We start from the raw sequence: 23,322 nt of genomic DNA on the forward strand, positions 1-23,322 counted from the left end.
ACTATTACAACATTGTTAATCAGCTATACTCCAATATAAGATAAAAGTTAAAATATATATACATATATTTCTATGTGAATATTTTTTTTCAGTTAGTGTTTGCACACTGTATCTCTTTCCATTCTTTTCTTTTTGTTCTGCTTGCTCTCTTCTTGAACACTAGTCCCTTGTGCCAGGGTTTGGAAAATACCCTCAAACAGAAACCTGGAATGACAGTGAGGCTCATTCCCCACACGTGCTTTCCTTCCTTTAGGGCCAGTTTCAGACAGCTGTTTAATGCGGCTGAATTCTCTTCCACGCCACTGTTTTTTCCTTACTATATAAGTGATACTGCAAGGGTCAGCAAATATGGCCTGAGGGACAAAGAGGCCCATCTCCAATTTTTATAACTCATTTTTACTGAAACAAAGCTCTACTCATTCACTTCGTATTGTCACCGGCTGCTTTCATGGCGCAACAACAGGGTTGAGCGGCTGTGACGGAGATCGGATGTTGGGATGTCTAAATATTTACCGTCTGGCTCTTTACAGAAAATGTTTGCTGACCTCTGAGGTAAGAGAAGGAAAAATTACGTGTAGCCTGAGGGCATGGGGCAGGATGACAATCAGGGTTAGAAGAGATTTTCCTCAGCTAGGGCTGCCTGCAGCCTCTTTGGCCCAATCAGGCTTTGTTCTCTCCTCTGGCCCTTTATTAAAGGCCTTCAGCCAGGTTTACTTCCTAATGCAGGGCTGTCCTCTTTACGTCCGGGGATAAACTTGAGCTTCAGATCATTCTCAACCTCTAGTTGGATCTGGGCTTCTGGAATCTTTGTTCCTTTTAAGGAAAGACAGCCCTGCTTGTGCTGTTGCCCTGTATTCAGGTGTCAGTCAGTTCTACTCCCAGATTGCTGTGTGGCAAGTAAATTTGGTTCTCTTCTTGAGCACCTTTAAGATGACGAGGGCGTTGCCTGGCCTGTCCACCAAGGACTCTGGACTCAGCCTCTTCGTGCATCTGCAACTGCCTCAGATTTCTTTTTTATTTCTGTAGCCTGTGGGTTTTCCAGTTCTACAGATTGCTGACTCACCAACTCCACTTTGGTAATGTTTTTCAGGTTTTTGTTTACTTCAGCTCTTCCTCTTAATGATTCCAGAAAGCTATTAGGAGGAGCTTTCCTAGCGCCCACACTGTGTTCCTTTACATAGCTTTGCTTTCCATTGGTTAACAACCCTTGTGTGGGACATTTTTCTCTCTCTCTTTTTTAACCAATTTGTTGTGTATATTTTAGATTTCACTAATGAAATTTTGAGGTCTGGCTTTATTCTGTTATCTGAAACTGGGAGATTCCATATTGGTTTTAGAATATGGTCAGTAAAGTACATATACTATTTGTAAAAAGCTCTTTTGTTATCAAATTTCTTCCCACTTGTAAGATGAAGGATTTGTAATTAGAATTTTAACCACAAGGGGGGAGTGTTTCTTTTGATTTTCTTTTCCTTAAAAAAAAAGAAAAAAACCCTTTTATGTTGGGTTTTATGTTTGTGACCAATGAATAAAATCACACAAGTGGAGTATGATGTTTTTGTAAATAATTCTATCCGAATACAAAGCTGAATCAACAACTTTTTTGTATACTTACAAGGTGCAAGGCTCTCCTAGGCTGTTTATTAGTAAATGCTACAATGTGTCTTTACAAGCCAGTTGTACAGAAAAAAGCTTGGAATTCTGGGTGACTTGTTAAAAAGAGTAATTCTAGATGAGTTTATGTTGAACTAATAATTTAAAGAATAACTATGACATCATCTATTTTTTACTGAGAAATTTACATACCACCAAAAATATCTTGGGGATTCCCTAGTGGCTCAGATGGTAAAGAATCTACCTGCAATGCAGGAGACCCCAGGTTCAATCCCTGGGTCGGGAAGATCTCCTGGAGAAGGGAATGTCAATCCATTCCAGTATTCTTGCCAGGAGAATCCCTATGGACAGAGGAGTCTGGCAGTCTGTAGTCCCTTGGGTTGCAAAGAGTCAGACATGACTGAGAGAATAACACTTCCACTTCCAAAAATATCTTAAAGATATCAGTTAAATGACTAATGACTACAGATCTCCCACCACACTTGACTTCCTCAGAGATATTTTCACTTTCTACAAATTATGTTACACTTAATAAAAAGGTATATGTGGACTGAGATTTTAAAATCTATTTCCTCTATTTTTTAATATAGCATATAGGCTTCAACTTGCATAAAGTCACTGACGCTAAATAGCATTTCACAGAGAGTTCCTGATAGTGGGCCAAAACGTATGACATGGTGCCTGGGACTAGATACTGTTTAATAGCTCAAAATGACAGCAGAAAATATTAGGGCAAAATAAGGAATTTATTAGCTTGCATAAGTGAAATATCCAAGGATCAGGCTTTGTCAGCTTTCTCTTCAGAACTGTTTGTGCTCAGGTTGCTCAAAATGACTCCAAGCTGATGCAGGGTCAAATCTGAAAATGTGTGTGCATGTGTGTGCATGTCTGTCTGTCTTCCGAATGAAAGTGGAATAAAATCCTAGCTGGCTTCCAGGACCTGCCAGGATCTTTAATGTTCAGATTCCCTTTAATCTCTTCAAAATCATCCCACCAGGCTCTCCCCTTTATATTTCAGGCACACTAGTTTCTCTTCTGTTCTTCAAATGTGCAGAGTCCTCTCCTACCTGGAAACCACTTTACCATTGTTCAGAAACTATTTCCCTGGCACTGCACAGGCTGGCTCCTCTCCTCCTTCAGGTCTCAGCTCAGCTCAGTGTTCATTCCCTTCTGACCCTAAGGAATGGGCACCCTGCTCCTTCCCTACATGCCACTCATCAAACTGTCCTTATTTGTTTTCTTACATATAGCCTATCTTCCTAATGAGAAAGTAAGCTCCATGATGCAAGGACCTTATTCTTACAGCTCACAGATGTATGCCCAGAGCCTAAATAACAATAAGAGCAAAAATAACAAAGAGCACTCAATAAATTTATTACTGTTAAAAATTAAGCAACACAGAAATTTACAAGAGGAAGCAAAAGTATTTTTTATATTATCCACAATTCTACTACCAAGATACGGTAACTGTTATCTGGTGAATGTTATTCCATCCCTTTTCTTTGGGCATATATATATATGATACTATATATCAATTTTCTTTTTAGATTTTATTTTCACTTGTACTTTATTTACAACAGAATAACTGAAGTGAAACTAAAGGAATTAAAAATCATCAGAATATTTACTTGTAAGACATAGTCACCCCTAACATATCCTTCTAAACTTAACAAGATTGTGAGAGCTATTAAGCATCTTGAATCAATGTTTTGTTGACTACATGTTCCAATTTGGGGGCAGTTTCTATTTTTTAACAAAATATTCTGATGTCATTTACATTTAATTCCATAATCCCACAGTTGTTTTTGGTTTATATTTAAATGGATTAAAATCTCACCTCCAGTTTTTTGTTTTTTTGTTTTTTTTTTTTTTACCATTAACTTCCTTAACACTGAGTTTTAAAGTTTGATTACCCTCTTGATTGACTGGATTTCTGCCCAAGGAGATTTTTAAAGAGCTGTTGGTATCTGAGCTATTGTGCTTTTTGAGCTTTTGTGACTTTAGGAGTGTCAATTTGTATTTTATCAACACCAGCTTGACTGTATGTAATATTTTGGGTCATACTTTGCTCTCAGGCTTTTTTAGATATTGCACACCACCATCCTCTGGCATCAGATGTTTCAGACAGTTCTAAGGTCATTGTCATCACTCCCTTATTTTTCTACCTGGATGTGAATATAATTCTTTATACTTGTTTAGTTAAAGTTGTTTAGCAACTTTGCCAGAATATACCTTGGTGTTGTTGCTGTTTAGTCGCTCAGTCATGTTTGACTCTTTTGTAGTCCCATGAACTGTAGCCAGCCAGGCTTCTGTCCATGGGATTTTCCAGGCAAAAGTACTGGAGTGGGTTGCCATTTCTTTCTCCAGGGGATTTTTCTGGCCCACGGATGGTACCTGGGCTTCCCTTGTAGCTAAGTCGGTAAAGAATCTGCCTGCAATTCAGGGGACTTGGGTTCAATCACTGGGTTGGTAAGAGCTTCCGGAGAAGGAAATGGCAACACACTCCGGTATTAGTGCCTGGAGAATCCCATGAACAGAGAAGCCTGGCAGGCTATAGTCCATGGGGTCACAAGAGTTGGACATGACTTAGCGCCTAAACTACCACCAGGGATGGTACCTACGTCTCCTGTGTCTCCTGAGCATTGGCAGACCTATTCTTTACCATTGTGCCACTGGGAACACCCCCACCTTAGTGTTACTCCTTGTCAATTTCTCTGTCCGTGGGCTACTACTTGTTAAGTCCAGCCTCATTTCCCACTACTTCCTTGAAGGAGCCACACCTATTTTGCCAACTTTTTGCCCTTCTGTGACGTCATTATGCTGCTTTATATCCTCTGGCTTGGCAAAGGCTAGTAAAATTTCCTCATCCCTACTCCCACCTTGCCCTTTGCTGCCAATCCTTCCAGCAGATTTAGCTCAAGCATCTCTCTCCTCCAAGAGGACTTCGTAGACCACACTCCTCAGGTGCCCGCCTCTATTCCCCCCCACCCCACCCCATTCCTACGAAATGTAACATGTAACCCTAGTATATTGTATTCGGTGCACTGAGCTACCATCACTGGTTCATGACCGTTTCACATCCAGGACTGTGAGCTGCAAGGAGAGGGCCGCCTCCTTTATACTCACGTAACTACATAACTACCCAATTTAAAAGAATTCTTGGTGGTAAAAAGTTGGAGACGGTAGAGGAGTGCGCGGACAAATCACTAAGCAGATAGTAAACTACTCAGAAAAAGTATAAATGTATACAGGTCAAATGCCTTAAGCATCTAATGAACAGTAATCACAAACCGGAAGGTGCTGCTGCTGCTGCTAAGTCGCATCAGTCGTGTCTGACTCTGTGCGACCCCATAGACGACAGCCCACCAGGCTCCTCTGTCCCTGGGATTCTCCAGGCAAGAATACTGGAGTGGGCTGCCATTTCCTTCTCCAATGCATAAAAGTGAAAGTTAAGTCACTCAGTCGTGTCCGGCTCTTCGAGACCCCATGGACTGTAGCCTACCAGGCTCCTCCGTCCATGGGATTTTCCAGGCAAGAGTACTGGAGTGGGTTGCCATTGCTTCACCGGAAGGCGGGGGTGTAAAAACTGTGAAAGAGAAGCATGCTGGTGAGCGAGCGGAAAAGCAGAGTTTCCGTAACGGAGGAGGCAGGTGTCCAGGAGAGTCCAGGATCGGCTCTCCTGTACCTCGGCGCCTCGTCTGAGGATAAAGGCACGCGTGGTCAGCCTTTTACCCGTTGAATGACAGCCATAGCTTTCGCCCACCAACTCGACCCATCCGCGACCGAACACCAAACTCCAGGGAACCGCGGCGCAAACTCAGCTAGGTAAACAGCGGGGCGGAACCAGCTCTGCGCATGCTGCGTAGGGGCGGAAGGGGCCTGCAGGTTGCGCCTGCGCGCTGCGCCACTTGGCGCCTCCGCTTCCGCGGCCGGGATAGCGGGCGAGACGTTCCTGGCGGGATGGTCCCCAGGTGCCAGGTAAGGGTGGGGAGTCCTCCCGAATGTGTCCGCCCTTTCCTCCACAGAAGCAGCCCTGCTCAGTCAGACCCCGGAGACTGTCACCGCGGTGGTGGCCCCTCCCGGTTTCGGAGGCTTTGCTATGGCCTCCCCAAAGAAAGTCAAGTCGATTTCTGCGAACTCTAGTTATGCGGGTGACGGCCCAGAAGACCAGCTGGTTCCTAAACGCTTCTCAGATTATTCTTTTCTAAGAAGACAAGTTTTCAATTTAAAAAGAAATGCTCTTAACTAAGAATTCTTAGGTGAAAGTGCTGCATCTGTGCATTGGCCAACCGTTGATTATCTGCAGACCTCTGCTTGTTTCGTGGTTTCCCTAGTGACTCAGCGGTAAAATAAATAAATAAATAAATAAATCCACCTGCAGTGCAGGAGCCTCAGGAGATGGCGGTTCGATCCCTGGGTCGGAAAGATCCCCTGAAGAAGGGCATGGCAACCCACTTAAGTGTTCTTGTCTGGAGAATCCCATGGACAGAGGAGCCTGGTGGGCTGCAGTCCACAGGGTCGCAGAGTCGGATACGACTGAAGTTAACTAGCACTCACGCACGCTTGTTTCGTAGAGAATGATTTGCTCCGAGTGACAGGTGGGTTATTTTACTTGGGCGGATCCCTTGGATACCAGGCTGTCTTACATAGGTTTGTCCTAGGGAATACCAGTTTATCCTGTGTTTCAGACCCATCTGCTTTTGTAACTATCAGGGTTTGTATGTTTCGTAACATAATTCCGGACAGCTGGGTTCAATGTAATGTAGACTGGAATCGAAGGTCATATGACAACCGTGAAAGACATGTCTTTCACTTATTTGGTCATTTATTTGTGTTATTCATCTCTTGACTCAGACATTTGTTCACTGCCTAAGTGCTTATAAAAGGTGCTATGCTGCTTCAGTCGTGTCCGACTCTGTGCGACCCCATAGACGGCAGCCCCCCAGGCTCCCCCATCCCTGGGATTCTCCAAGCAAGAACACTGGAGTGGGTTGCTATTTCCTTCTCCAATGCATGAAAGTGAAAAGTGAAAGTGAAGTCGTGTCCGACTCTTAGCGACCCCATGGATTGTAGCCCACCAGGGTCCTCCGTCCATGGGATTTTCCAGGCAAGAGTATTGGAGTGGGGTGCTATTGCCTATAATTTTATGTAAATTAAAGGCCAACTTCATGGTTTCTAAGAAGATATTGTTAGAGGTTTAGTCGTGCCACGCGTACATTTATAAAGCTAAAAAGCATCTGAAAGTCTGAATTATACTTAGAAAGCCTACAATTTCTTCAAAATTGTGGATATAATGAAATTTTTATGGGCATTTTAATTTTCTCTAACTTATCAAAAGTGTCTTTGATTAAAGTAATGCATTTGAAAAACAAAACCCCACGTTGAGAGTCAGATAAGGGCTATGAGTTGTTACTGTTAAATACGTTTTCTTTCTTTTCAGGTGGAAGTGTTGTATTTTGCAAAAAGCGCTGAAATAGCAGGAATTCGCTCTGAGACCATTTCTGTGCCGCAAGAAATAAAAGCATTGCAGCTGTGGAATGAGATAGAAACACGCCATCCAGGGTACTTAAAAATTTGTAGAATGTATATGATAAGCACTTTTTAATATTTAAAAATGCATGAGTAAATGATAAAAGTAAGAATTTAATGTTGATTTCCATGTTTAATGTCAAAAGTATCATTAGCTGTATTTTTTCTGAAAACTTAATAGTATTTAAAAATAAATAGTTCCTTAAGAAAGGTTTGATATTTTACTTAAAAAACACAGTGAGCTGAGATACTCCGAAAGAGACATGACTATATTAGCTTTTTTAATTTACATAATACTGAAAATTTAGATTTTGCATTTTTATAGCATTAAATGAAATTGTTACAAATTCTGTTAAGATGTGTGCTTTAAATTTTTATGTCCCACCCCTTCTTTAGAGAACTCAAGATAGAAATTTTTAAGACTGAAAGAAAAATGAAAGATAAGAAACGGTAGCTGCTGCTGAATTTTCATTTTTGCAATATTTGATTTATTTTTTTTCTGATTCTTGAAAATTGTCTAATTTTACTGCTCTTGTTCCTACCTCAGATGAGTCTTATTTGGAACAAAGTATAAAATTGGCTTACCTGAATGTGTTCCAGGAATACTGAGTCTCACTTAAATCCATGTAGATGTTTAACTTTGGAGCTTTGGTGCTGTGTAGCAAACAGTCCACAATGTATGTTCCAAAAGAAAACTATTCCTTCTTGATTTCATCTCTTTTTAAGTTCTTAAAGTGCCCTGATAATCAATGGCAGTGGTTGGGCCTCTGTCCTGCTTTACCTTTAACCTGGCTGAGAGGCACTTGGTATTTTGCAACCTTACAGGGTATACTTGGCATACTTGCTTCCTTAGATGGAAAGCTCCTGGGGAGGGCATGCACTGATAAATTTTTTTTTTTTTTTTAACTTGGTCTGAATGTTGTCTCCAGTTTAGTGTGGTGTTTTTTTTTGTTGTTGTTTGTTTGTTTCTTTAATTGCCTAAGACACCCAACATCCAGTAAAGAGTTGTTAACAATTTACTGCATTCGTCATGGTGAATAAGTATGTTCTTCAGTGGATATATACTTTCTCTGCAAGATATGAGTGAGTTTAATTAGTCATTTTGTAGCGGATGCTTCATAAAATAGTATTCATGTAATTTTAATTGCAGCTGAGGAGATTTAGGATCTAACAACGTTGATAGGTCTAATTATACTTTTTGCCCTGCAGATTGGCTGATGTCAGAAATCAAGTGATATTTGCTGTTCGTCAAGAATATGTCGAGCTTGGAGATCAGCTCCTCCTGCTTCAATCAGGAGACGAAATTGCCATTATCCCTCCCATTAGTGGAGGGTAGTACTTTTGAGCCCCCTGGGTATGTGAGAGAGTTTTTTTCTTAACCAGTGTTGTGGAGCAGGATCATACAGATAATAACCTGTATATTGTTTACTTTATACTCTTTGTAAGACTGCCTGCACCAGCTCTTTATTGGTGCAGGTGGACTTACAAATGCCTGTCTTTGCAGTTGAATGTCATTTTGATATGTTCACTCTGTTGATTTAACATGGTTCCCTTGAGCTTTTATTTTGTGTTGGGCACAGTGCCAGACACTGGTGTTTTAATATTCCTATTTTGCAGAAGGGAAAACTGAAATTCAAAGAAGTTAAAAAAAACTTGTCATGATCACATAGCTAATAAGTGGGAGAGCCAACATTTGAAGTCAGATTATTGGACTTTATGGGTACTTTTCCACAAATAATGCTTATTAATACTGGATAATAGCTTTCCTCATTAGAGACAAATGTAGAAAAATTGCGTAGCTGGAAAGTAAGAATATTTCTCTTCCTAAGGAAAAAAAGAGCTTGCCATTTTCCAGGTACAAAAAGACAAGCTTTATTGTTATAATTGTATTGCAAATGGCTCTAGGACCCATGTCATCTTTCTACTACATAAAAATGAGGTCCATGTCTGAGTATGATAATGTGTAAGAACCTTGCTTAGTATGATGTGGAGAGGCAAACAGATGAGGCTTAATTTGTCAACTGAGAAATAAATGATGTAGAAATTAATAGTCATCCCTAATTGTAAGTTAGGAATGAAAGAAAACTTTCTTAATATGATAGTGGTTTTATTTCAAAGTCAAGAGTAAGTATCATCCTAGACGGCAAAACTTTGGTTGCATTAAAGAAAAAAACAAGCCATGAATGCCTGTTTCTTTCTCTCATTTTTTCTCTCCACTCTCCTGGAGGACAGTCCCCCAAAAAGTGAAGAATAAATATTGCAAAGCAAGTCACCTGGCAAGATTTTCTATTTAGAAAAAATACTATGCTTTGTTAGATATGTATCTCAATTTGATTTGAAAACTGTGGCCACCAACCATATCACCACCATGGTTATAGAAGAATGCTACTTTTTGGGTTTGGAATTTATTCAGAAAACAATCGCCTGCCATTGAAGGTGTGTGTGTGTGTGATGATTAGAGCTGTCCTTTGAGAAGACTAGGAAGATGCTCTGCAGCAGTGTGTGTTATTTGAGTGTGTTTGGCAAGATTTCTAACATGCAGTTTTAGAATCTGTGTTCTTATAGGATCAAGTTATGGGACTCAGTATGGTCTGAAGTTCATAGATGTTTGGGTTACCTATATCATATTGCAAGAAAAAGTGGAAACTCAGGTGGCACGTGCAGGAGGTTGAAACATCCTGAAATCTCGTAGCATCAGAATAATCCAGTAGTTTTTTTTTTTTCTCTTCAGTAGTGTGATCATAAATATCCTCATAAGTACCCCTTCCCCAGCCCCCATGCTTTGTCTCAGAACCCTGTTTGTTTCTATAAGTTATCCCTGTTTGTAATTCCTATTTACTGCTTTGTTCCTCCTCCAACATAAGTGCCCTGAGTGCAGGAGCCAGGTCTTTTGTCCCCCGGCCAATATCCAATCTCTCACACTTAGTGAGTATGTAATAAATCCTTGATGGATGAAATGAAATATATGGCAAAGGACCTATAGCATCTGATGAATAGGCCTTCAGTTCGTTCCCTTGTTTCCTCAGTTACTTAACTGGGTTGTGCCTGATTATGAAATGAACCCAGTTCCTGTGGCATCTCCATCATTTCTGCTTGCTCTCCTGTTTGGATAAAGAAAAAGCCAGTACTGAGTGTACTGCTTGGTAACATAGTGGTTTAGAGGTGATGTGCCTGTGGATGAAGGAGGTAAGAGTAGCAGTTCTAGAATGGGGAATATTTCGCCCTATGAGATAGATTACCTTTTAAGTGATGATGTTAATGGTAAACTTCTTACAACATGCCTGATTCATTAGGGGTATTTGTAAATTACTGAGTTCTGCTAAAATTTTACATTTTTTTTATCATCATATTTCAAATCATGCCTCCTAACATATCTAAGAGTCACAAAGAGTTGGACTTGACTGAGTGACTGAACTGAACATATCTAATGTAGAAAAAACTGTAAATTGAAATACAGCCGATAAATTGGGTGTTTTGACTCTAGTACCTATATTAAGATTTGCTATGCATGCTAAGTCGCTTCAGTCGTGTCTGACTCTGTGTGACCCTATGGACAGCAGCCCACCAGGCTCCTCTGTCCACGGGATTCTCTAGGCAAGAATACTGGAGTGGGTTGCCATTTCCTTCTCCATATTAAGGTTTAGTATTATCTTATTTCTAGAACAGATATGAATGAAGTTGAAGAGAAATCTAAAGATATAATAAAATTCACACCTGAGAAACTTTCAGTAGATGAAGTCTCACAGCTGGTGATTTCTCCACTCTGTGGCGCAATATCCCTATTTGTAGGTGAGTTTTAATTTTCATAGCGTCCATTGACTGTATGAGACGGTTGAAGTTAGCAAGTGTTTCTCCTATTCAAGTGTTTAATAGTCAGAGGATTTTAAGATCCTGAGCAGTAAGCCGAGATTACCCATGGTGGTGACTAGAAATTTTTTTAGTTCTTATTTTGCTTTAATAATCTTTAAATTAACCTATGTTTAAAGAAAAAAAAAGTAGAAGAAAAGTCATTATTAATAGAGAATTCTGTGTTTTCCAGATATTGAGGGGAAAAAATGGTGATGATAATAACTTAATGATAATCCTGGGAGCATGATGTTTTCCTTTTAAGTGTCAAATCTTAGTTCTTAGAAAGGGAATATATACTGGTTTGTCTTTTGAGTGTTTTCAGTAAACCTGGCTAATGAGTGTCATTTTATTTCCTCATCTTTGTGATAATTATCTTTTGATTTTCTAATCAAGTCTTCATGTTTAGAAATTTTCAAAGTAATTTTTACACAAACTGGTATGCTATTAAAAAATAACCCCCTCCTTTTTTTTATTAGTGTGGCTATTTCAACTATAAGGAGAAGCTTTATTTTGTAATTTTTTTTTTTTTTTTTTTTTTTAGGGACTACAAGGAATAATTTCGAAGGGAAAAAAGTCATTAGCTTAGAGTATGAAGCGTATCTACCAATGGCAGAAAATGAGATAAGAAAAATTTGTAGTGACATTAGACAGAAATGGCCAGTCAAACACATAGCAGTGTTTCATCGACTTGGGTATGATTTCCTTTATCAGTTTAAAAGATTAAGCGTGTTTGTTCTCCAGCTTTGTACTAATTCTGATTCTGAGATCTTTCACTGGCATCCTGTATTACCCTGAGAGGGAGGTTCAGGTATCATTCTGAGGGACTGTGCCTTTAAGGGCAGCTTGTTATATTGTAACATTTGGAGAGTAGTAGTGGTAGATGCTGTAACAAAGTCCAAATGTGCAAGACTCTCAGGCCCTGTGCCTAGCTGTTTTGTAGCCCGGACTTTGTTTGTGTGACAGTCTGAGATTTTTTGATGTAAAAGCCTCTTGAGGTCATGAAATTAGTTTATCTTTTTATATCTCTGAGAAGAGTAGAATTCCAGGCTTTGTAAAGAACCCAGCAGTGGGACTAAATCTATCATCTACTATATTTTTTAATACTGTTACCAATTCTGTTATTTACTGTTTATTGCTATTCAGTATTTTAAATTGTGTTATATTCATCATGCAATTGCTTTGTATTTCTAGACATTACCTGACCTGTGCCTTGTTGTTTGAATCAGATACTTGTTGAATCAGTGAGGTCCCTTTCTTCTTGGTGCCCATCAAATAAATCTAGTGGATACACGCTAACAAGTTGGTCACAGCTTTGGCTTCTGCTAAATGCAACTGAGATGAATTACTGTTTTCTAACTAAATGGGATGTTTAGGTAAAATAGAATTGGATATTTAGTTCTGTGTGCTGTGCTAAGTGGCTTCAGTTGTATCTGACTCTCTGCGACCCCATGGACTGTAGCCCACCAGGCTCCTCTGTCCATGGGGATTCTCCAGGCTAGAAGACTGAAGTGGGTTGCCATTTCCTGTTCCAGGGGATCTTCCCAACCCAGGAATTGAACCCTCCTGCTCCTGTGTCTCCTACTTTGGCAGGCAGTTTCTTTACCACTGAGCCTTTACCGCTGAAGCTCAGATATTTAGTTCTAGGAATTAAACATTTGCTGGATTTCAGTGGAATTTTTTTTTTTTTTCACATGTCGATTCTTTAACATGCAGCTTCAGAGGAGATGATGAGTTTTTGTCTTCATTTTGTTAAAGCTTGGTTCCAGTGACAGAAGCAAGCGTTATCATTGCTGTGTCCTCAGCCCACAGGGCTGCATCCCTTGAAGCTGTGAGCTATGCCATTGATGCTTTAAAAGCCAGGGTGCCCATATGGAAAAAGGTAAGTTAGAAAAATACCTACCTTTCTCTCTGGACGTGATTTTGTCTTAGGAATTTTTAAAGGACAAAGAAAAAGAGTACATAGAGTATATATTCATGGGCCTTCCCTGACTTTATAGAATCTTGTTTTCTTTTATCTGTGAAATAGGGTGTTTATGTAATAATCTTTTTTCCAAGCATGAAAAATACATGCCTCAAATAAAGCATGACTGGGAGAAGACCTCAGCAAGTGGTAGCAGTTAGAATTCCTAGTCTGGAATGTTCCAGTGGCTCATATATGCAGTAGTATCCCTTGGAATTGAATTCCCTTGAGTTAGAGGGTCTTTCCTTTGGAGAGCAGGAATCATGCATGGCTATTTAGGCAATGGCTAAAATAGAGATTTCTCAAAGCAAAAGAACCTTGTCCTAGAATGCCTTCATTTCAGGGGGAAAAAAAAGGATATTGCCTCTGTGGACAAAATGCAGAGTGGATTTAAAAACCTAACTTTGAAAGTCTAGCTTGTTTTCAGTCCATACATCAAACCCATCAATAAAAGCAAACAGTTCTCTTCTTAGAGCATCCTGAAGAGATGAAAAGGCCCAGCTCCCTGATTTCTCCCCTGGTATAGTTACCTCAACAGTGGGAACTCAGAACTCTGAGACACGTGTAATTCCACTTGAGAGCCTTGAATTGCCCACGGCTTGTGGCTGAATGCAAAGCTGAGGAATGCATTCACTGCCCAGTAGAGCAGGGCTCGGAGTGAAGGACCAGAGGGCGAGTCCTTCCTAGGAGCTTCCTGCTTCAGTCAGTGCTGAGATGAGTTAGTTGGACTCTGAACCAGCGCTTATGAAATTTAGTGACCCATATTTCCTGAATTAAAACTGAAACCCATTGTTATAAGGGGATACTTAAGGACTAGAAGATAGCGTGTGTGAAAGGAATCTGTCCTAGTGAAGCTCAGGTATCTGGTTGCTTGGCTGTGAGCAAGGCTGCCGCCATTTTGATAGACCATGAGACAGGCGCCTGGAGCGAGCAAGGTAGAAAGAGCATTCCAGAATGAATTGTGAGCCTGGCTGAAAGAGCTTTCTTTACCTGGGAGGAAAGAATAGTGAGCTAGCCGACAAAGTAGAGAGAGCAGGAGATGGGATGTTGAGGACTAGCTGGGCTTTCTGTTTGCTTCTCTGTCTGTAAAAGGTGAGAGGGTGTCCATAAAATGGAAAAACCTGAACTTTGTGGCCAACATGATAGAATCTGATAAGAGAGAGAAAGAATAAGTGATATTCTTATTCCTCTTCTGTCCCCAAATTGTCTAAATTCCAGTCTGGTTCTGGTTCCAGCCTGTGCTTTGAGATTGTCTGTGACGTCGGCAAGAGGGCGGTGGGCAGGCGGGCACTTACAGAGCAGTTGCCTCCAGCATGTGGCTCAGCCTGTTTAGGAACCTCCGTGGTCTCTTTAATTTCAGAGCTAATGCAAACATCCCTTCTGCCTTTGGAAAAGCATGTTTAGAAATGTGGAAGTAGTAGGTGTGTCTGATAGAACAAAATGTTTAAAGACCTTCCATCTTCCCCACGTAACTTGGCCCAGGCTATTGCCCATCGTGGTCCCGAGTAGATTTAGTAGTTTATTCTTCTCGATGTTGGCACCTTGCCTTGTTAAGGCTTCTTGTCTGTTGTTTCTCCTACTGGACTGAATCCTTGAGTGTAGGAAGCATGTTTGTTTATTTTTTTGCTCTCAATGCCTTACGCAAATGTCCATTGGATTGTTAAAAGAAGAGCACATTTAAATAGTTGTGATACTCATTTGCTTGATTTATTCCAGTGTATTTGCATTTATTAAAATGCTCTCTTTTGAATTCTCCTTATGGTTCTGTTTTTTAGGAAATCTATGAAGAATCATCATCATCTTGGAAAAGAAACAAAGAATGCTTTTGGGCAACCAGTGATTAAACCACTTAGGTTTTTAGAGCCCTAAAATTTAAACTGGGTAAATTCTTATCTTTGATCATATTTCCATTCTTCTTCTCTAGAAGATAGTTTAATGAAGCTGATCTCTTATGTTATACCAGTGGAACAAAAGAGAGGAGAAAAGAAAGCAAAATAAATGAGTGTTTAGGATGAGGGCTTATATGGGAACTAGAGACAGAGGAAAGAAAGGCTTTAGGGAGAAAAATGGAAGAATAATTTGAATGTGAGGAGTAATGCCTGTGGTGGACAAACAGTTCTATGACTGAGTTCCAGTTGTAATTTGACTCACACTGAGGGGTCGCCCCTCATCAGTGACTATCTCAGGCTGCCCCCTTTGTCCCCCCTCCTGCCCCCAGCACCCTGACCCCACCCCCCTGCCCCTATGCCCAGCGATATTGTTGTCAGGGATGCATTTTGGGAATGTTGGCAGAACTGAAAGTTATAAAAAGTCCTTATCAGATACTCTTGATATATTTTTAGAATTTATATATTTTAAAAAATAAGCTAAGTACGATTTTAAAAGTTTAAAGCAATATTTTCTTGTTTTTAAAAATTCAGTGATGATGTGTGTGTGCTCAGTTGCTTCATTTGTGTTCAACTCTTTGAGACCTATCAGCTGTAGCCCACCAGGCTTCTCTGTCCATGGGATTTCCTAGACAAGTATATTTGAGTGGGTTGCCATTTCCTTCTCCAAGGACTCTTCCCGTCCCAGGGATTGAACCCACATCTCCTGCATTGGGAGGCGGGTTCTTTACCGCTGAGCCACTGGGGTAGCCTGATGATATGTAAGATATTTCATAATATGAGGATTTCTTCTATTTCAGAATCTAGTATAATCTTATCATAATGCTTATTATATTTTGTTATTAGTATTGTATCAGTATATAAATGAGCATAAAATTGTCAAGACAAACTAGCAAGGGTGGTTTGTGTTTTAATGTTAGTTATAAGATTGTACTCACAACCAATTAAGAAGGAAAATTATACGATTATTTCGTAAAGCATTTTCAGATATCTTTTGAGCTTAAGCAGCATTTCTGTTAGTGAAGTCATTAATAAAGTTATGTTTTCTGCAAAATCTCATACTAAATAATGGTCCAGTTTTTGTTTGGTCAACCCATATATTACCTTGATAGATCTTAATGTATAATTTTCATATAGTTCTTTTTTTTTTTTAACTGAAGTGTGATTTGCAATATTTGGTTAGTTTTAGGTGTGCAGCATAATGATTTGGGGTTATTTTGCAGATTATATTCCATTATAAGTTATTGCAAGATTTTGGCGTAATTTCCTGTGCTGCACAGTAAATCTTTGTTGCTTATCTGTTTTATGTGTAGTAGTTTGTATCTGTTAAGTCCACATTCCTCATTTGTCCTTCCCCTCATCCTCTCCCTTTTGGTAACCATGAGTTTGTTTTCTAGGTGTTTTTGTTTATATTTGGCTTCATTTGTATTATTTTTTTAGATTCCACACATAAGTGATATCATACAGCATTTATCTTTCTCTGACTTTTTTCACTAAGCATAATACTCCATCCATGTTGTAGCGAAGGATGGTTTTGTGTGGTGAGCAATACTCCAGTGTGAGTGTGTCTCATCTTCTTAAGTCGTCTGTTGAGCTGCTTTCGTGTCTTGGCTGTTGTAAGTAGCGCTGCTATGAACACTGGGGTGCATGTGCCTTTTCAGATTAAGAGTTTCATGTTTTCCAGACATATACCCAGAAGTGGCATTACTTGATCATATGGTGCTTTTAATTTTAGTTTTTTAAGGAACCTCCAAACTGTTTTCCGTAGTGGTTTCCCCAGTGTACATTACCACCACCGGTGTGTGAGGATTCCTTTTTCTCCACGTTCTCTTCAGTATTTATTTGTAGACTGACTGATGATAACCATTCTGACCAGTGTAAAGTGATAGACCTCATTGTGGTTTTGGTTTGCATTTCTCTAATAATTAGTGGTGTTGAGCATCTTTTCATGGGCCTTTTACCTATCTGTATGTCTTCTTTGGAAAAATGTCTTTATGGGTCTTTTGTCCATTTTTTGATTGGGTTTTTTTTTTTTTTTTTAATTTTTTTTTATTGTATGTGTGCTTAGTCACTCAGTCCTGTCTGACTCCCTGTGACCCCATGGACTGTAGCCTGCCAGGCTCCTCTGTCCCTGGGATTCTCCAGATAAGAATATTGGAGTGGGTTGCTATTCCCTTCTCCATGGGATCTTCCCAACCCAGGGATCGAATCCGGGTCTCTTGCATTACAGGCAGATTCTTTACTGTCTGAGACACCAGGGAAGCCCCAAAAGTACAGTAGTACAGTATAAGAGCTGGTAAACAGGAGCTGGCATCCAGTGAACAGGTAAGAAGAGTTACTGACTGGAGGAAGGAGAGGAAGTGGGAGATGGCAGAGCTGAAGGGTCGTCAGCAACAGGAGCCGGAGGGCGAGCTGCAGTTTCACTCACCCCTGATGTTGACGGCACAGGTTCTGGTTCCTTGCTGGCTCTAGTTAGAATTATCTACCTTCTTGAAAAATGATCCAGTGATGCCTGAGTAGTAGCTCTCTTTTTCTCATTGTAGATGACATAGTAGCACTGGATTGCATTCTGAACGGCTACTGCAGCCTTTGTGTACCGTTCTGTGTTCAGGGCTTGTGCCTCAAAAGCTGACAGTGCCTCCTCAAAGAAGAGCCCTTGCCTTTTCCTGCGACGTGACTTTCCTCGGTCCTTCAGTTACTGCTTCTTCCTCTTTGTCCTCCCTCTGGGCCTCCAGGTCCACTAGGCCTTCATTACCAAGCTCCTCTTGTTGTACAGCAAGGAGTTCAGTGAAGTTGTCCTGCAGATACAGCTCTAGCTTCTCACTGAGTGTCACTGAGTCACTGAAGACCTCACTTTTGCATCCTCAAAAGCCCACAACTTGAAAGTTCCTTTGGAGGGGACTTAAGAGTATATGTTCATATGAGGTCTATGTGGCTTTTGGAATTTTTCTACTCAATTTCTTTAGAGGATCTTTATTGATAGTAATTATAAAAAGAACTGACTCATTGGAAAAGACCCTGATGCTGGGAAAGATTGAAGGCAGGAGGAGAAGGGGATGACAGAAGATGAGATGGTTGGATGGCATCACCGACTCAATGGACACAAGTTTGAGCAAGCTCCGGGAGTTGGTGATGGAATGATGGACACGGAAGGCTGATGTGCTGCAATCCATGGGGTTGCAAAGAGTCAGACATGACTGAGCGACTGAACTGAACTGATACAAAGTACATGAAACATTCTCTAAGCATCTTTTTTTTTTTTAATCATATCTTCATTTTAAGTAGGTTTTGTTTAAATCAGAAACTCAGACTATTAAGCTTTTAAGTCTCCAATGCAGACAGGTTAAGAAGTTAATCTGGGGCATGCTAAAATTGGGATGGAGCGTCTGACAGTTTTCAGTGCATTGCACTGGACTTGAATCGGGTCGTCGTCGATCCCTACTTCTCTTAGGAGTGGCAAAGTTAATTGGTGAAATATTAAGGAGCTGGCATCACTCTGACATAGCCTTTCTATATCTGTGACTTAACTGGCCAAGTAGAAGAGTAATCTAAAAAAACTGACCTTTAAATAGATTGTAATGTTTAAAGTCATTTGGTGACTGTGGCTTTATATGACAGCTTAGGAAGTTCATTTAAGAAGTAGGAAGCTGATTTCTTGTGTTTCAAGTGTTTTAACAGGTAGCAAAAGTGAAAGAGTTTTATCTTTGAGTGAAAGTAGCAGCAGATGTTCTAGTGAACTGTTTTGTGATTTTGTGGCTATGCTTGTTCTTTACATATGCTGCTGAGTCACTATACTTTCAGTATGTTTTGAGAAGTAGTAAGAAGTTAAAAGTTTGAGTCTTGATCTTAGATCTTGAATGACCCTATTGGACAATTGGAAAGCAATTCCTGGATGCCTCTTGAATCCACTCATTTCTTTATTCTGCTGCATCTGTCATCCAAGCCACCACTCCCATTTCTCTTGAACTGTTGCTGTGGCCTGGTGACAGTTCCTCTTCCTTCTACTTTGGTCACTTCATCATCCTACTTGAACCTTCTGATAGGTAATCACACCCCAGAACCTCTGTCCTCACCATGACCGACAGCCTGCATGGCCCGGCTCCTGCCTCACTGCTCTCTCGTTCCAGGCTCCCTCTCCCCAAGGGTCCTCGCCTGCCCCTTTGCTAGGATGCCCTTCCTCCGGCTATTCCCTCAGTTGCTTCCTCACTTGCTCCTTGATGAAATGTTACCTCTGCAGAGAGCCTGCTCCAACTACACTCTCTACAGCTGGATTCTTTGTTCTGCTTTATATCTTACAGTGGCAGTTAGCGCACTGTCTCAGGTGCTACATCTGTTAGTGTATCTCCATCACTAGACCATCAATTTCCTGAGACTAAGGACTTGTCTCCATCATCAGTGTCTAACCATAACATGCACGCAGGAGTGCTCAGAAGTTTTGTTGGTGTTAAGCACTGAAGTGAAGTGAAGTGAAAGTTGCTCAGTCCTGTCCGACTCTTTGCGACCCCATGGACTATACAGTCCATGGAATTCTCCAGGCCAGAATACCAGAGTGGGTAGCCTTTCCCTTCTCTGGGGGATCTTCCCAACCCAGGGATCGAACCCAGGTGTCCTGCATTGCAGGTGGATTCTTTACCAACTGAGCCACAAGGGAAGCCCAAGAACACTGGAATGGGTAGCCTATCCCTTCTCCAGGGGATCTTCCCGACCCAGGAATTGAACTGGAGTCTCCCACATTGCAGGCGGATTCTTTACCAACTGAGCTATCAGGGAAGCCCATTAAGCACTGAAGCCCATATTAAACACACGTGACGTGATGTGTAGTTGTAGTGCTTAGAGATGTGTAAAAGTACCTGGCATGACGAATGAAGTGGATAGGTGCAGCGAGCTTTCCTTCTCCACTCCCTTCCTCACTCCCGTCCTGTAACATCTCTTCACAGTTCCTGAGCATCTAGTAAAGGCCTCTTCACATTACATGATTTGTGTGGTGTAGTTAGGCAGCTCACCCAGCAGAGGGCGAGTAGAGCCAGGGCTACAGCAAGAGCAATTTGAGTGAGTTAGCTTTTTGCTCTATTTGCACAGAATCAAAAATTTCAGATTTAATTAGTAGCCTTTTTCTTTTAATTAGGTTGGAGTGGTCCTCAGATGAAAATGTAGCCTTTTTCTTTTACTTAGGTTGGAGTGGTCCTCAGATGAAAATCAGCCCTTCTTTTTGAATAAGAAAATTTTCAGTCTTTAGTTGGTTATCTTTAAAATACTAAAGGGTTATGCTAGGATGAACCCCCAGATGGTGCAGTGGTAAAGAATCCGCCTGTCAATGTAGGAGACGCGAGGGACGTGGGTTTGATTCTTGGGTCGGGAAGATCTCCTGGAGGAGGAAATGGCAATCCACTCCAATATTCTTGCCTGGGAAATTCCATGGACTGAGGAGCCTGGTGGGCTACAGTCCATTGGGGTCGTAAAGAGTCAGATACAACTAAGCGAATAAACACATGACAGAATGAGGATTATTTTTATGTTCTGTGTAGTTTTTCAGAGGTGATAAAGAATAAATAAAAGGGATTATTTTTTAAAATACTGGAATATAAAAGTATGTTCTGATTTGGTACAGAATGCTAGCTTTCAAATGGCACCCCACTCCAGTACTCTTGCCTGGAAAATCCCAGGGACGGGGGAGCCTGGTGGGCTGCCGTCTATGGGGTCGCACAGAGTCGGACAACGACTGAAGTGACTTAGCAGTAGCAGCTAGCTTTCATACAGCTAGCAGCATTTCCTAACCCACTGTGACAAAACAAAAATGAATGTTCTTTTTCTCCAAAGTTGTATTTTAATGTATGAAACATATAAGATACACTTACTGGTGGTGGTTCTGCAGTCTGCTTCTGTCACGTGCTTCACCAGAATTGAGATGGGTCGAATTGAGGGAGGTGTTGGGGGCGCGGTGGGAATCAGAGCTATTTGTGCACAGGTTGTGAAAGGCAGCACCTACCCCTCAGCCTTTGCATCAGTGTACCATCTGTGCAGTGACAGCCAGTCTCTGAGCCTGATATGTGTCTTGTTTTACAATTTCAGCACATTCATTTCAGCTTATTTAATTCTTAAGAGTATGTAAATGCTCTATTAAAAATTTTTTTAAACTATGCAGATGACTGCTCGTGTAGGCTGCAGTAGCTTGACTCTTTTTTTCTGTTTCAGGCACATATTTCTTTCTAGAGATAAGTTGTGCTTCAGAGTGGTGCTTCTCAAACTGTATCATACTGTAAGTCCTCTGGTGATCTTATTAAACTTCCGGTTGGAATTCAGTTCTGCATGGCTCCTGGGAGCTCCATTTTGTAACAGGCTCCAGGTGATGCAAATGCTGCCCGCCTGTCAACCACACTGAGGAGCAAGGCTTTACACCTCGTCTCTGAACTGCAGGCGGCTTGTTGCCTGCAGAACATCCTTGTGGCCACTGCTTTTATAAGTGGTGAGATACATCCTCACTCCTATAAGTGAGTCTTGACTGACTGTTCTCAAGCACAGTGAGTGCACAAAATACAGTGAGATCCGTAAGTCATAAAGTTCAAATTCCAAAGTGAATAGCTTTATTTTCAAAATGATTTTAATGATATTCAGTAATGTGCTCTGTAAAGAGTAGTTTACAATTGAATAATACTCTTCTGTTTGATTCTCATACTTTAATAGGAGAAAAGCTCTTAACTAATTTAATGTTGATTATTGCTCCAATTTGGTTGTTTCTTAGAAATCAAATGAACTGTGTGACACTTCATGTACAAACATGCATACATTCATTTTTGTATTTTTGGTGGAGAGAAAAAAAGACAAAAACCAGTTAATCAAAACAGCAAATATTCTTAAAGATTTATACATTATGTATGAAGGAAACTATCCAAGACAATTTGTCTTTAAAAAATATACAATTTAGCATAGTTGTGCAATATATACATTTACATTTTGACTTTATCTGCCAAAATAAACCAGGTATGAAACCATTTTTTAATATTTACATAACGGCTACATTTTCATTCTTTAAGGTTCAAACAGTCAACATTTTGTTTCAGACACTGCCCCCATATATACTTTCTACCCCTACATGGTTAGTCTTTCTAACTAACTAACATGATTAGAATGAGTGTGCATTAATGAGGGCATACTCCTGAAAGTCGTGTATATGATTATTTTCTATGTGCAAACTGTATTAAAGATGGACCAGGGAGCGAAGTTTGAGGACTCCTGTTTAATGCTTATGATATCTTAATTTATGAGATTGTCATATATTAAGTTATAACTGTATATCAGAATACACTATAAAATTACACCTTTTATAATAACTACTTGTGTAATAACCATTAGTATAATCACTTGTGTGATTATGATAAATTGTTTTCCACTTTTTTTTCACAGTTAATAATGTTCACTATTTTATAAAAACACATCCAGTTAGGAATCTGTCCAGTTTCTCAGTTTGCTGCTGAAGTGAACGATGCACAAATTCAAATTTCAATGCAGTTTCTTCAGACTGTTTTACTTTATTATTTTATAAAGCTTGTATGGCAGCCATGCATGAAGCAACTCAGTTCTTACCCCATTCTATACACATTGTCTATATACCATTTATGAAATGGAAACTTTAAGATGACATCTTTTAAGCCCTATATTCTACTTACTTTTAAAACAAAAGTATGGCTGAATAGGAATACAGAGCCTTTTTTTTTTTTTTTTAAACAATTTTTAAATATCTTGGATGACTATTCAACCTTTGCTTAAAAGTGCTCAAAGAATACTCCTCAGTGGCGCCTCTGCCTTAGACCCGTGGTCTGGTGACAGAAGTTGTATATTTAGGCCACGTGCTCTCGTGCAGTGGTTCTCAGCTGGAGCGACTATACCTTTCAGGAAGCGTCAGCCAGTGTCTGAGACATTTTTTGATTGCCACGAGGGGGAGAGGGTGCCTCTGATGTGGGTGGGTAGAGCTGTAGACCGAGGCCAGGGATGCTGCTAAACATCCTACAATACGCCGGACAGGCCCGCATCAGAAGGAGTTACCTGGCCCCAGTGTCAGTAGAGCCAGGGCTGAGAGACCTACCCCAGCGAGATAAGTGGTGCAGAGACGAGCGGCTGGCTTCTTAAGTTTGCAGTAATCCAGCTCCTTCATGGAAACAGTGCCATCAAGGCGACTTATCTAAGGCGAGGCTCACCAGAGCTCACCAGCTTGCTGTGGGCATGTGACCTCTGTCTAGTGTTTATCTAAGGAAGCTTAGAGGCAGAGTAAAGGAGGATGACATGCTGTAATTCTTAGTATATTACTTTGAAGAACTAGTATACATATATATACAGTGGTTACCCAGTTTATTAAATAGTCTTTATCAACGTAATGACCAGTTTCCCCTCCGTTCTTTTTTTAACACTCCTTGGAATGAAACAGTGTTTGAGTCCACACAGCTGTTACAAGAATTGGGCTCTAGCACATGTTAACTAGAGAATACAATG

At 40.5% G+C, this 23,322-nt stretch overlaps 1 protein-coding gene across 7 annotated transcripts; it reads left to right on the forward strand.

Moving 5' to 3' along the window:
* Positions 1 to 399: 399 nt before the first annotated feature.
* MOCS2 (molybdenum cofactor synthesis 2) lies at positions 400 to 23,224 on the forward strand. Of its 7 annotated transcripts, XM_055555269.1 has the most exons (8): positions 6,068 to 6,212; positions 7,055 to 7,176; positions 8,353 to 8,497; positions 10,805 to 10,932; positions 11,534 to 11,684; positions 12,748 to 12,871; positions 14,728 to 14,833; positions 21,031 to 23,224. In XM_055555269.1, the coding sequence occupies exons 3-7, from the start codon at positions 8,400 to 8,402 to the stop codon at positions 14,794 to 14,796; spliced, it is 570 nt and encodes a 189-aa protein (XP_055411244.1). In that variant the 5' UTR covers positions 6,068 to 6,212; positions 7,055 to 7,176; positions 8,353 to 8,399; the 3' UTR covers positions 14,797 to 14,833; positions 21,031 to 23,224. The 7 variants fall into 7 exon arrangements, with proteins under 7 accessions (XP_055411240.1, XP_055411242.1, XP_055411243.1 ...); XM_055555265.1 differs by lacking the exons at positions 6,068 to 6,212; positions 21,031 to 23,224 and adding an exon at positions 400 to 552 and having other exon boundaries at positions 14,728 to 15,907; XM_055555267.1 differs by lacking the exons at positions 6,068 to 6,212; positions 21,031 to 23,224 and adding an exon at positions 1,058 to 1,076 and having other exon boundaries at positions 14,728 to 15,907.
* Positions 23,225 to 23,322: the final 98 nt, after the last annotated feature.

This window comes from Bubalus kerabau, chromosome 18 (assembly GCF_029407905.1).
Source record: "Bubalus kerabau isolate K-KA32 ecotype Philippines breed swamp buffalo chromosome 18, PCC_UOA_SB_1v2, whole genome shotgun sequence".
NCBI classification, from domain to species: Eukaryota; Metazoa; Chordata; class Mammalia; order Artiodactyla; family Bovidae; genus Bubalus; species Bubalus kerabau.